The sequence below is a fragment of the Lynx rufus genome, unplaced genomic scaffold (genome assembly GCF_022079265.1).
Source record: "Lynx rufus isolate CCGP_SWC_20201006 ecotype Redwood Valley unplaced genomic scaffold, mLynRuf1.p SCAF_2, whole genome shotgun sequence".
NCBI lineage: Eukaryota > Metazoa > Chordata > Mammalia > Carnivora > Felidae > Lynx > Lynx rufus.
In genome coordinates, this window is record NW_025814834.1 from 214,768,460 (window position 1) to 214,780,183 (window position 11,724).

The following is an 11,724-nucleotide window of genomic DNA, read 5'->3' on the forward strand; positions in this document are numbered from 1 at the left end:
AAAAGCAGCCTGAGACAAAACGTGACCAGTCAGCACGGCTGTGTCCAGTAGAACTTTGTTTACAGAAGCAGGCGGGGGCTGGCTTTGGCCTGTGGACGGGGCCTGGAATATCACATCCTTGTTGATTTATTCATCAGTGCTGCTCTAGTGACCTCTCCCCGGTCTCTCTCCTGTTTCCCAGACACCCATCCAACTTAATGCTGGACCGGCTGAGCGGGAAGATCCTGCACATTGACTTTGGGGACTGCTTTGAGGTGACCATGCGTTCTCAAACACCACATAAAGCTTTCCTTTCCAGATGACCACTTTCCACCCTCTGACCATTCCAGCAAATTTAAGCCCAAAATGCTTATCCTGACTCCTGCCTCTCCTACCAAAGCAACAGAAAGTCAATCTAAGAAACACAATCAGTGCTCATTGATACTTGCTGTAATTGGTCTCTGACTTCTCTGGAGGCAAGCAAGGCTGCTCACACACCCTCTCAAGTGGAGGAATCCTCCTTCCCGACACAGCCTGCCGGTCAAAGGCCTGGCATGATGCACGCTTGTCCTTTTTCTTTTTTCCCCTCTATCCCTTTGTCTCTCTCTCTCTCTCTCTCTCTCTGGTTGTCTTTTAAATCCCTGTGACAAGTCCCCTCGCTAAACTCAAGCTACTTCATCTCTGCGCCCTAATTCAAATCAGTACAAAGAAAAGCCGTCTGCCTTCGCCTGGCTTCTTCTAAAGAAAACAATTTAACCATCAGACTTGGTTTTTCTCTCTTTTCCCCACAGGTTGCTATGACCAGGGAGAAATTCCCAGAGAAGATTCCATTTAGACTAACCAGAATGCTGACCAATGCTATGGAGGTGAGTGGGCATTGGGAACGAGCTACTTTGGAATGGGGGCTGGTATAGTCAGGACCCGCTCTGAAGACAGACTTGCTTGTTAGATCTCATCAGTTCCCTGAAGTACCTGGGTGGCTTCTGTGGTGGTTTCCTGGTATTTTCCATTGTGTTAGAAACGATCCATCTTTGAGATGCTTCACGTCAGACCTTGTCTCCTACGAACCACAGGCCTGACCCCACCCCTTGCTCCGAACACCTTCCCATCCTGCTACATCATTAATGGCCTGTGTCTGCTTCCTAAGTGTGGGGAGCAGACCCTCTTGACTTGCTTCTGCTTGTGGGGCCTTCAGGGGTGGGCTGGTACCAGCGACTTCTGTGGCGAATGGCTCTGGTCCTGCAGGTTACTGGTCTGGATGGCAACTATAGAATCACGTGCCACACAGTGATGGAAGTGCTTCGGGAACACAAGGATAGTGTCATGGCTGTGCTGGAAGCCTTTGTCTATGACCCCTTGCTGAACTGGAGGCTGATGGACAGTGAGTATGAGCAAATGTCTGGGAGCTGGAACCCACACCCTCCAGACAGGGAACATCTGATGTGTTCCATTTCACTGATCTTTCCCCTGCCAGCCTGGAGCCTGAGGTGTATTACTGGGCTATCGCATTGTATTTTTTTTTTTTAATGTTTATTTATTTTTGAGACAGAGAGAGAGACAGAGCGTGAATGGGAGAGGGTCAGAGAGAGGGAGACAGAATCTGAAGCAGGCTCCAGGCTCTGAGCTGTCAGCACAGAGCCCGATGCGGGGCTCGAGCTCACCGACTGTGAGATCATGACCGAGCCGAAGTCGGACGCTCAACCGACTGAGCCACCCAGGCGCCCCTATTGCATTGTATTTTTACAGAGCTGTTCTGGTGGCTGGAAATGAATTTCAAGGGGTTTTTTTTGTTTGTTTTTCTAAGTAGAACAGAAAACACCAATCATCAATTTAAATATTAATTAAGGGGCGCCTGGGTGGCTCATTTTGTTAAGCGTCTGACTCTTGATTTCAGCTCAGGTCATACTCGTGATTCTTGAGATCGAGCCCCGAGTCAGGCTCTGTGTTCTCAGTGCGGAGCCTGCTTGGGATTCTCACTCTCTTTCTCTGCTCCCCATCCCCTCCCTGCCACCCCCCGCCACCCCGTTTGGTTGCTCGCTCTCTCTCTCTCTCTCTCAAAAATAAATAAACGTAAAAAACAAAATCCATTTAGGGGTGCCTGGGTTGCTCAGTCAGTCAAGCATCCGACTTCGGCTCAGGTCATGATCTCGCAGTTGATGAGTTCGAGCCCCACATCGGGCTGTGTGCTGACAGCTCAGAGCCTGGAGCCCGCTTCAGATTCTGTGTCTCCCTCTCTCTCTGCCCCTCCCCCTGCTCACACTGTCTCTCTCCCTCTCTCTCAAAAATAAACATTAAAAAATATATAAAAATAAGACATCCATTATGAATGAATGAATGAATAAATAAACAAATAAATAAATTCAGGATAAATTAAGTACCCTAGTGATTTCTGTTTGTTTGCATTTCATATAGAGTAGCAAGCGGGCATCTTGACAGGAGACACAGGCAGTTGTGACCTAGGGCAGCAACCTCTCCGTCTCCCCCTTGCTCCTCCTCCTTAGAAGGGGGTGACTAACACAGGTGTCTCTACCACTGCCAACAGACCCTGTTTTCACCCTCTATTATCTGGTCCCCAGTATCTACATTCAGCTCCATGACATAGCGCGTCCCACAGGAATGGACACCCATGCTCACATTCACCTGCCGACTCCTGAGGGATCCATCCTGAGTTCTCCCCAACGCTCTAGCTTTTCGAAAAATTCTATTTTTATGGTTGTAAGAAAACATCGTCTCAACCAAATTTCTTTCAAGTGACAGTTGGAAGCACTTTTTATCCTCTCTTTATTTCTTTCCCCAGCAAATACCAAAGGCAACAAGCGGTCCCGAACAAGGACAGATTCCTACTCTGCTGGCCAGTCAGTAGGTGGGTGCATCCCATGGGAGATTGCAGATTCTGTCCCTTTTGTGCAGAGTTTGTCTCAAACAGGGTGAGCTTTGTTCTTGCCATTAGGAGGCATGATGGAAAGCGGTAATGGATGCTGAATATGAAGGAAGGAAGCATGTGTTTCTAGAGGCTCTTACCAATGATACGGTCATGCAGAAGTTGTGTGTGTCACTGCTAAAATATCGTCTAATGGGCATTTATGTAACTTCAGAAAGTTAGTCTAGAAATATTTACTGAGCACACATTTTTTTTTTTATTTAATGCCTCTCAGGATGGGGTGGGTACCTGAGGCTCAGAAATTTTGATCAAACTTTCCAGTCTTAATCTATCTGTAAACACAATTGAAAGTATGTCTGAATATTAGCCAGTATATGCCCTTGAATGCTGTCTGGACTGGGATAATTATTAGCTGTGTCCACGGGCCTAGAGAATTGTTAGTAGCTTAGAAATAGCAGCGGACACGTATTCACACTGTCGTCTGAGGAAAACCACAGAAAGTGTTCTCACGGGAAGTGTATTCGTACTGCTGGCTGAGGACCCAGGAAGCTACTGGAAGTGTACTCACACTGCTGTCTGAGGGGCGGGGAAGCCACAGGAAACACTGCTGTCAAGAGTGGGTCCACAGAACAGGGTCCCTGGAAGATAATGCCCTTCAAGAGGCAGAACGGGGTTTGTGTGAACCTCTCAAAAGTCTTAAGAGTAAAGCGGTTTAACTTTGTTTCACGTTCCCCGTCCCTCCTCCCCAGTTTCCCCCATAACATCTAACAACATCCTACATAGTTCGCACCTTGGAAATACTGTTGGGGTGTAAAAAAAGGTAAATATTCTCTACAAACACCTATGGAACATTTGCAACTTGTTACTTAGCTAAGCCAAATAATGTTTAAGGGTGCAAAAAGAATGACATACAGAGATTACCTTAGAGAAGCATAGAATCACATCACAGAATCAATCAACATGTATAGTCCACGAAGTGATCAGACAACTGTCATCCCCCGCCGTGTGGTCCCGCAGCTCAAGGTTTGCGGTTTGGTTCAGAGGAGAGGCTGTGGGGCTGAGAGCAAGGACCTACCACTCTGAACTGCAGTCGAGAAGGGTCATTTCAGACGAGTGGGAGGGAAGGGGGTGTTCTGGGCAGGACATTGAGGTCCTGGGCTATGGTGCAATCTGTGAACCGGTGCGGACTCTACCGTGGACACTGCGACAGGATTTGTGAATGATGCCGGGATTACCTGCGGTGTCTGGGATACTTTGTGCGGGTGACTGGTCTTGTCCAAAGTATGTGAGACTTTCGTGCTCAGGGTCCACCTCGTTCGTACATTATCGCATGACTCCTCTGTGCTGCCTACGGGGAATTAGGACAGCTGGTTCTGGTGGCACCAGAGAGTGGTGGACCTGGCTGGTGTCATGGGGCTTAAAAGTGAAGTTTCATAGAAGTATTACGACTACTCGCTTCATTTTGAAGGCCTGTGGTGTGCAAGGGCAATGTGCAAATAACCTCATACTCCTGCTTCCAGACTCTTTTCTCCTGAAGGCCACAATTGGTGGAGAGTGACCCTAAAGCCTGAGGACTTTTTCTGCCCAGAAATGGCATATAGATTCCTCCAAAGAATAACACTCAGGTCATGAGCGTGACCCAGGGAAGGCTCGTGTTTTTTATATGATCAGATTTTGTCGAGCCAAACAAGTCTTATCAGCAGGGCTTTCATTCCCGCTCCTGTTCTCTACGTCAGAACATTTTATAAAGGCCGTTTGCTTGAAAATTTGTGTTTGGAGACGTAAGATCTTTCAAATCCATAGTGACCCTTCTTCCTCTCCTTTCCCCTCAGAGGTGGCAGGGCGAGCTTGAAAGGGGAGGTGGTGTGTGGAGAAGTAGAGCTAACACTTGAAACAGTGGTTTCTTGGTGGTGGAATGTTCTGCCAGTCGATTCTTTTTCCTCCTAGAAATTTTGGACGGTGTGGAGCTTGGGGAACCCGCGCATAAGAAAACAGGGACCACGGTGCCAGAGTCCATTCATTCCTTCAGTAAGTGCAACGTCCGAGGAACTGCACCGAGGACCGGCTCATGAAGAGCACAGCGGCTGTGTTGTGCCATGAGAGGGGCCAACAGGGCGAGGCAACAAAACTGCCTTTGAGCAGACAGCGCTCTGTGAATTCCTCTTTATATTCCAAGCACAAAGAAAGACACAGAGGGAGAATTACCCAACACTTACAAAAGTGAATATTTGAGAAAAACAGGGGCGTCCGTTGAGACTGTTGAGATGATCCAATCCTACTGTTATTTCTACTTTTGTGTATTCCAGTTGGAGACGGTTTGGTGAAACCAGAGGCCCTAAATAAGAAAGCTATTCAGATTATCAACCGGGTTCGAGACAAGCTCACTGGTGAGTGTGTGCGTGCGTTCGCTTAAAAGGAACATAGAATCTTGAGAGATTTCTCTGTCCTCGAGTGGGTGGTCAGCCTCTTCCCGGTGGTGTTGGCGCCTAAACTTGGACTCTGCAGCTCACTGGAGGGTCTCCGAGGCTGTATCTGTTAAGGACCCTCTCTGATTCTCTAAAGACCAATAAACCCACTGTAAGCAGACGTTAATCTCATTTTAACAGACAGAGGTGGGTACAGTCCTTTTGGGTCCAAAGTCCGCCAAATTCAGGAAAAAATTTTTTTTCTCATCCTGGCTTGATACTGGAGCAAATCTGACCACTCTGATTCACTGCCTTCCTGCACTTTGGTGGCTGTTAACGGAGTGGAGAGCGTGGAGGGAGAGAAATGCATACTTTTGAAAACGAGACGTGTCATACAGACCAGGGGGTATGATGGGGGGGGGGCGGGCAGTGGTCACGGGGGACCGAAGACCCCAGCTCTGCCGCATCCTGTGTGACTCCCGGGCCTCCCTGTCTGCTCATCTGGAAGATGACAACAGCGCCTCTCTCAGAAGGCGGCGGGGCTCAAGTGAGACACGGGATGCCAAGCCTTAGCATGAGGGGCTGGCACAGAAGTGTTGTGGTCAAGTTGTATTTATTTATTGAGCGCCTACAAGCGCTAGATGCTGAAGAAACTGTGCTGGTAAAAGCAGCTGGATTTCCTGCCCTCGTGGGGTCAACGTCTAAAGGAGACACTGTGTCAGGTGCAAGAAAGGGCTTGGGCTGTGATGCCGGTAACGGGGAAATCTAAGTGCTGGTGTTCAGGAAAGCTTCCCTAGGCAAACAGCCCTTGAGCTAACACCTGAAAAAGGACGTAATTAGAGGCACGTTGTTCTAGGTAAGGGAAACGGCACATGCAAGGGCCCCGTGGTGGGAAGGAAGCTGGCAAGAAAAATGGTCTGAAAGCCGACGAGTGTGACTGCCGCAGAGAGCGACACGGGAGGAGCACAGCGCAAAATGTTTCGCTCTGAGGGGGCTGGGGCGGGGTCACGTGGGGCCTTGCATTTTCGTTCTCCATTCTCAGGGCAGCGGGAAGGCCCTGAGGTCTTGAAGTGGGGTGGAGAGGCGGGAATGGCCCGCTGGGTTTACCCTGGGGAATCCTGCCTGTCCTGCCACGTGGAGGCTGCATGGAGGAAGGAAGCAGGTGCCGAAGTGGTGGCCGGACAGTTAACTAGACTGAGGTGGCCTCCAGAACTTCAGGAGGCAAAATCCAAGGGACTGATGATGATGGGTCGTGAGGATGGGAGGCACCCAGGAAGCCCCAAGTCACTGGCAGCCTTCTGAGTGTGTGACAAGGCTGGCAGCCAGACCAAAGGGGTTGAAGAGGATGTGAACCTGGGGAGAGAAACCAGACAGGGGAGACAAGTGTCCAAAGTGTGAGAAGCTGGCTGTGCAGGGACCGGAGAGTCCCTGGCTGCAGAGGGAGTAGTTGGGCGGGAGCCCTTTGTTCTTTAATGGGCAAGAGGACCTAGTTTACAAAATGTAAAGACAGGGAAGGAGGGCAAGTGACCGTGCGAAGCCCCCCTAGGCACCGGGAGGCCTTGGGATCCGAGTGCAGAGGAACTTCGCCTTCAGCGGGAGGAGAGGTGCCTCCAGACGGTAGCAGCAATGAGGAGAGAGCTCGTGTCCAGCAAATCCAGCGCCTCGAGCGCTGCCTGACACATCAGGGGTCCGAAACTATGAGCTCAGTGAATGAATTAACTTGTAAAGGAGGAGCCGAGGGCACATGCTGGCGGTGAGAAGCCAGCCGTGAAAAGCCAGCTCGACCATCTTGAGCCCTCGGGGAGGTCGACAGGCACGTTCACCAGAGGTTTCATCGGCCGGCCACGAGTGCCTGTTCTGGTTTATGACGGAGGCAAGCCGGCCCGTGGGAGCAAAGGCTCTACAACAGAGGTTATAGGATTGAAAGGGGGGAAGGGTTTCCCGTCCACTTGCCTGAAGATGGCAACAGATAAAGGAATCTCCGCAGACCCATCAGCCAGACCTGCATCACCCCTGGGCTCAGCCAACCGCAGACCTTTACCCTTACCCTCTTCACACCCAGTCTCTGTCTGGAGGAGGAGACCGGTGTGTATTCATGTCTCACAGAGGTGAATTTAAAATCCAGCCACCGCGTAGCCTTCATACTCACAGGCAAGGAGAACCTGATACGGGCTGCACAGACAGATCAGCCGACCCCGGGGCAAGGACGGAGCTGAAAACCAAGTGCACAAGAGCTGTTTTTGTTTCTCTTGTCCTAGGTCGGGACTTTTCTCATGACGAAACCCTGGATGTCCCCACTCAAGTTGAGCTGCTGATCAAGCAAGCAACATCCCATGAAAACCTGTGCCAGTGCTACATCGGCTGGTGAGTGGGCGTGCCGGAGCGCCTGTGCTAAAACCAGCCAGTGGGGCCCCGTCCTGTGCCCCAGTCCCAGAGCTGCAGAAAGCCTGGGGTGGGGGGGTTATCCACAAAGGGTAATCGTAGTGTCAGATCTCTTTAAAAGTTGGTATTCACCGTGTGCACTCACAGTTCTAGAAAGGGAGCCACTTGAGAAACACGGGTGCCTACTTGGAAGGCAAACACCGAAATAAAATTACGTTAAAAAGTGGTTTAGAAAAGTAGGTGAGTCCCCCTTTCCTTAGGGGTGGGGAGAGAGGTTCTTTTTGGATTTTTTGCTGTCAATTCAAAGATGGAGGGAAGGGCCACAGAAAAGAACCCAGAGCAGTGACAGAGCAGGAGACGCAAAGACTAATTAATGCTCTGGGACTGTAACCTCAAGGACCACGCTGGGGTCTGCTTTGATGAATTGCCGGAGGCACGTCTGAAGATAGAAACTTGAGAGGGAGGGGGATGGCGAAGTGTCCTTCTGGGACCGCAGCAGGCATCAGCCCTTGACTGGAAATGATGAGTGTGTCCGACACAATTAGTTGTGGGAGATCTCAAGGAATGTCCCCAGGGGTTGTCAGACCTTGGTCTCTCCACTTTCAGTGTATCTGTGTAAAGCCCTGAAAAAGCCCAAATTATTAAAATACTCCTTTTCTCTCTGTCTTCCTAGGTGTCCTTTTTGGTAACCCGAGGCCCAGAAGGGCCCACAGCGTTTCTCTTGAGGCTTTTGTACTTTGGATATGCTTCCACTAGACCGCAACCATGGCCAGGAAGTTCGACTTTGTTAAATATCTTGAAATGTAAATGAAAAGAACTACTGTATATTAAACGTTGGTTTGAACCAACTTTCTAGCTGCTGTTGAAGAATATATTGTCAGAAACACAAGGCTTGATTTGGTTCCCAGGACAGTAAACACAGAAATACTACATAAGTCAAGCCATTGATTTGGGGGAACAGAAGATCCATAACTTAGAAATACGGGTTTTGACTTAACTCACAAGAGAACTCATCATAAGCATTGCTGATGGAAGAATGGCCTCCTTGTCCTTCCCGATAAGGACACGGCAAACTCTGCACAGTCAGGAAGCCTCAGGCCATGGAGGACACGTGTTAGAAATCGGGAGGAGCTGACTTGGTCACTTCCACCCATCCCGTTACCTCACTGGTCCGCGGACGGCAACAACATTTGTAAGATGGGCCAAAATGGGTGGCAAGCGCCTGTCTTCTGCCTCACTCGTGATGCCGCGACTTAACTCACTTCAATCCAAGGCCCCAGTGCTAGGAGGGGTTTCTTCCAGGCACTAGGTGGCCTTAGCTGAGCAAATGCACAGAGATCGTGGTGCGGTAGGGTGGCCCACAGTGGCCTTCCCCAGCACGGTTTTGGGATGTTGTCAGTGAAGTCCGAACGCTCTGTGTTTAGAGCAAGGGCTTGGAAATAGAAATGCTGTCGTGGAGCTGCTCAACACAGAGAGGGAAGGTCTGGTACCCACTGGGAATTCTGAGCAAAGGAAATATTAAAGTAAATGCACAAAGTATCAAGTGTAGCCATTCTAGACACCATGTTGTATCTGAATAATTTTTGTGCCAATAAACGACATCAGAATTTTAAAAACATGTAGGAGTGTCTTTTCATAATTACAAGTTCATAAAGGAAGCGGGTAGTCCTCCAATAGTCAGCATTATGCACGTGGCACTAAGGGCTGTGCAGGATGTGGGATCTTCGTGACATGGTCCCCTTCCTTGGGATGTTCACAGGCCAGACAAGGCGGGTCAGCATCGTGTAGGAGTGGACTGGTAACTCCCGCCAAGCTAAGTGGGGAGAAGAATCACATCCAGGGTGTGAGCCTCTGCTGGGGGCACTAATTCCACCGGGTGAGCCAGGAAAGCCTCATGGAGAGGGGACATCTGCCATGGGTTCTAAAGGATAAGTGGGAGCTTATCAGATGAAGCAAGTGAAGACATTCTGCAGAAAAGCGGTCTGAAAGTACAGTATCCTGCAGGAATGGCAAGTGTGAACTTGAACTGTATTGAATTGCAAGTCTTAGACCATTTTTGATATGTAAAACGGCAGTTTCACCCAGTCGGACCTCACAGTTCAGCACGTCTGGCTGAGTGGTCACTGGAGAACAAAAGGAATAACAGCAACTAAAAGGAGGCTAAAAAGTAGAGTGTGGGGCAGACCGTGGCCTGCCTCACAATTCAACAGCAAGGAGTTTGAACCTGACACCGGGAACAACAGGGAACCATGGGAAGTTCTAAAACAGAAGTAGAATCTGAGTAGTGTTTAAAACAGATCAGGGCGCATGGCTGGCTAAGTCGGTAGAGCATCCGCCTCTTGATCTCAGGGTCATGAGCTCCAGCCCCACGTTGGGCGTGAAGCCTACTTAAAAAATAAAAAATAAAACATAACCAGTGTCAAACGGGTAAAGAGAAAACTAGAAGCCACACGACCTATTAAAGAGGCGTACGATAATGGGAAGGAGAGAACTCTACATGGAGCTGCCCAGCACTATATAGAGAGTCCTCTAGAGAGAGCATGCCTAAGGAGTTCTTCCGAAGAACAGCATTTTCAGTTCAAGTAAATTTCCTATTTCTAAATTCCCATGGGCCGCAGCTACCCAGTTTGAAATACTGAGTCATAAACGCTGTTCAGAGAACCTGTATTAGGGAAAGCATGAGAATTGCAAGGCCAGGAGCCATTTCTTATAAGACTTTGTATCCCCCAAACCTGCCAGAGACCTGGACCACAGTGATGCTCCGTACACATTTGTTGGAGGACTCCTGTATTAAAGCAAAGATGGGTTTAAATACTGATACTATTTTAACCCCCCCAGTTAGAAAGTCTCATACCTGTCTTAGATTTTTCCATAGTCACTCTACACCACGCATCAACCATTCTGCTCCAGAAAATACGGGCACCATAACTTTCTTGGTTCTACGTGAAATCACTATCAGGGACTACAGTGACATTACCATTTCTGTGAAAGATAAAGGGTATGGGAATGAGTGGACTCGGGAAAATGGTGGCTATCAATGGAAAAGACATACTCTTTGGACATGAGTCACCGGGATTAAGATCTTTAGTGAATCTAACAGGTTTCAGGTTGTATCTAGACAAAAACTTCCAACTCTGTTGAGATGAATGACCCAAGCAAGGTGAGCTGATGGAAACCTTTAAGGACAGTCGTAATTAACCTATCCATCCCTGATGGCTTCACGTAACCCTGTGTGAAGGGAGGCATGTAGCAAAGGACTTTCAGGATCCTTGCAAGCCCTGGTACCTTTCTGTAGGTTAGGTCTTAAAACTCTGGGAGGCATGTAAAGTAGTTTGAAAGCACTAAGGCTGTGGTGTCAAACTGCCTAGTTTCAAATCTCAACTCCACCTCAAACTACCTTTGTGCAGTTATTCAATCTATGCTTGCTTCCTCCTCTGACGGTGTGGAGAACAGTATGATCTAGCCCATAAGGCTGTTTTGAGGACGAGATAATCCATGTAAAGCACACAGCACAGCCTGAAATGTGGTATTAGGTTGAGCCACACGGAATAAGTGCTCGAAAATATTTGTTGTTAAAATGACCCAGGCTAGGTCTTTGTCCTGCCGGGGTACCCTGCCAGTGGGGAGGGGGGAGAGTGAAAACGAGTGTTCTCTTAAGAGGATATTCCCGTTAATAGGGCAGTCTGAATAATGGGATCTGTTAATGTTTACTGAACATTTACTAAGCCAAATGAATGGTTAAAGGTGTGCCACCCCTGAACTTAGGAGAAAGGCTACACCCCACTAACCTTCCGAACCATCTCCTGGGCTGCCAAAACTGCCTCCCTCCGAACAAAAGCCCCTCTTCCCAGGTTCACTTAACAAATGTGTGAGTTCCCCATATGTGCCTCAGCAAGAGTGCTTCCAGCGGTGCAGATGGGGGGGAAATGACTGATTGGAGGAGGTCAAGAGAGTTGGAGGGCCCGCCCGTGTGGCAGGAAAACGCCTTCTCCAATAGTTTACCTAAAAAGGGCAAGAGAAACGTGACGGCTGTTGGAAGGAGGTGTGCGGCGATGTTTTGTGTCTCTGTCGCAGGGA

General features: G+C 49.1%; 1 protein-coding gene across 1 annotated transcript in view; it reads left to right on the forward strand.

Annotated features, from left to right (window-relative positions):
• The window catches only part of MTOR (mechanistic target of rapamycin kinase), a 135,772-nt gene extending 126,509 nt beyond the window's left edge, over positions 1–9,263 (forward strand). The window contains exons 51-58 of the mRNA XM_047083090.1: positions 182–254; positions 771–845; positions 1,225–1,360; positions 2,777–2,842; positions 4,808–4,888; positions 5,167–5,247; positions 7,524–7,629; positions 8,321–9,263. Of these exons, the coding sequence (XP_046939046.1) occupies positions 182–254; positions 771–845; positions 1,225–1,360; positions 2,777–2,842; positions 4,808–4,888; positions 5,167–5,247; positions 7,524–7,629; positions 8,321–8,336 (634 nt within the window). The 3' untranslated portion in view covers positions 8,337–9,263. The remainder of the gene's footprint in view (positions 1–181; positions 255–770; positions 846–1,224; positions 1,361–2,776; positions 2,843–4,807; positions 4,889–5,166; positions 5,248–7,523; positions 7,630–8,320) is intronic.
• The last annotated feature ends 2,461 nt before the right edge of the window (positions 9,264–11,724 follow it).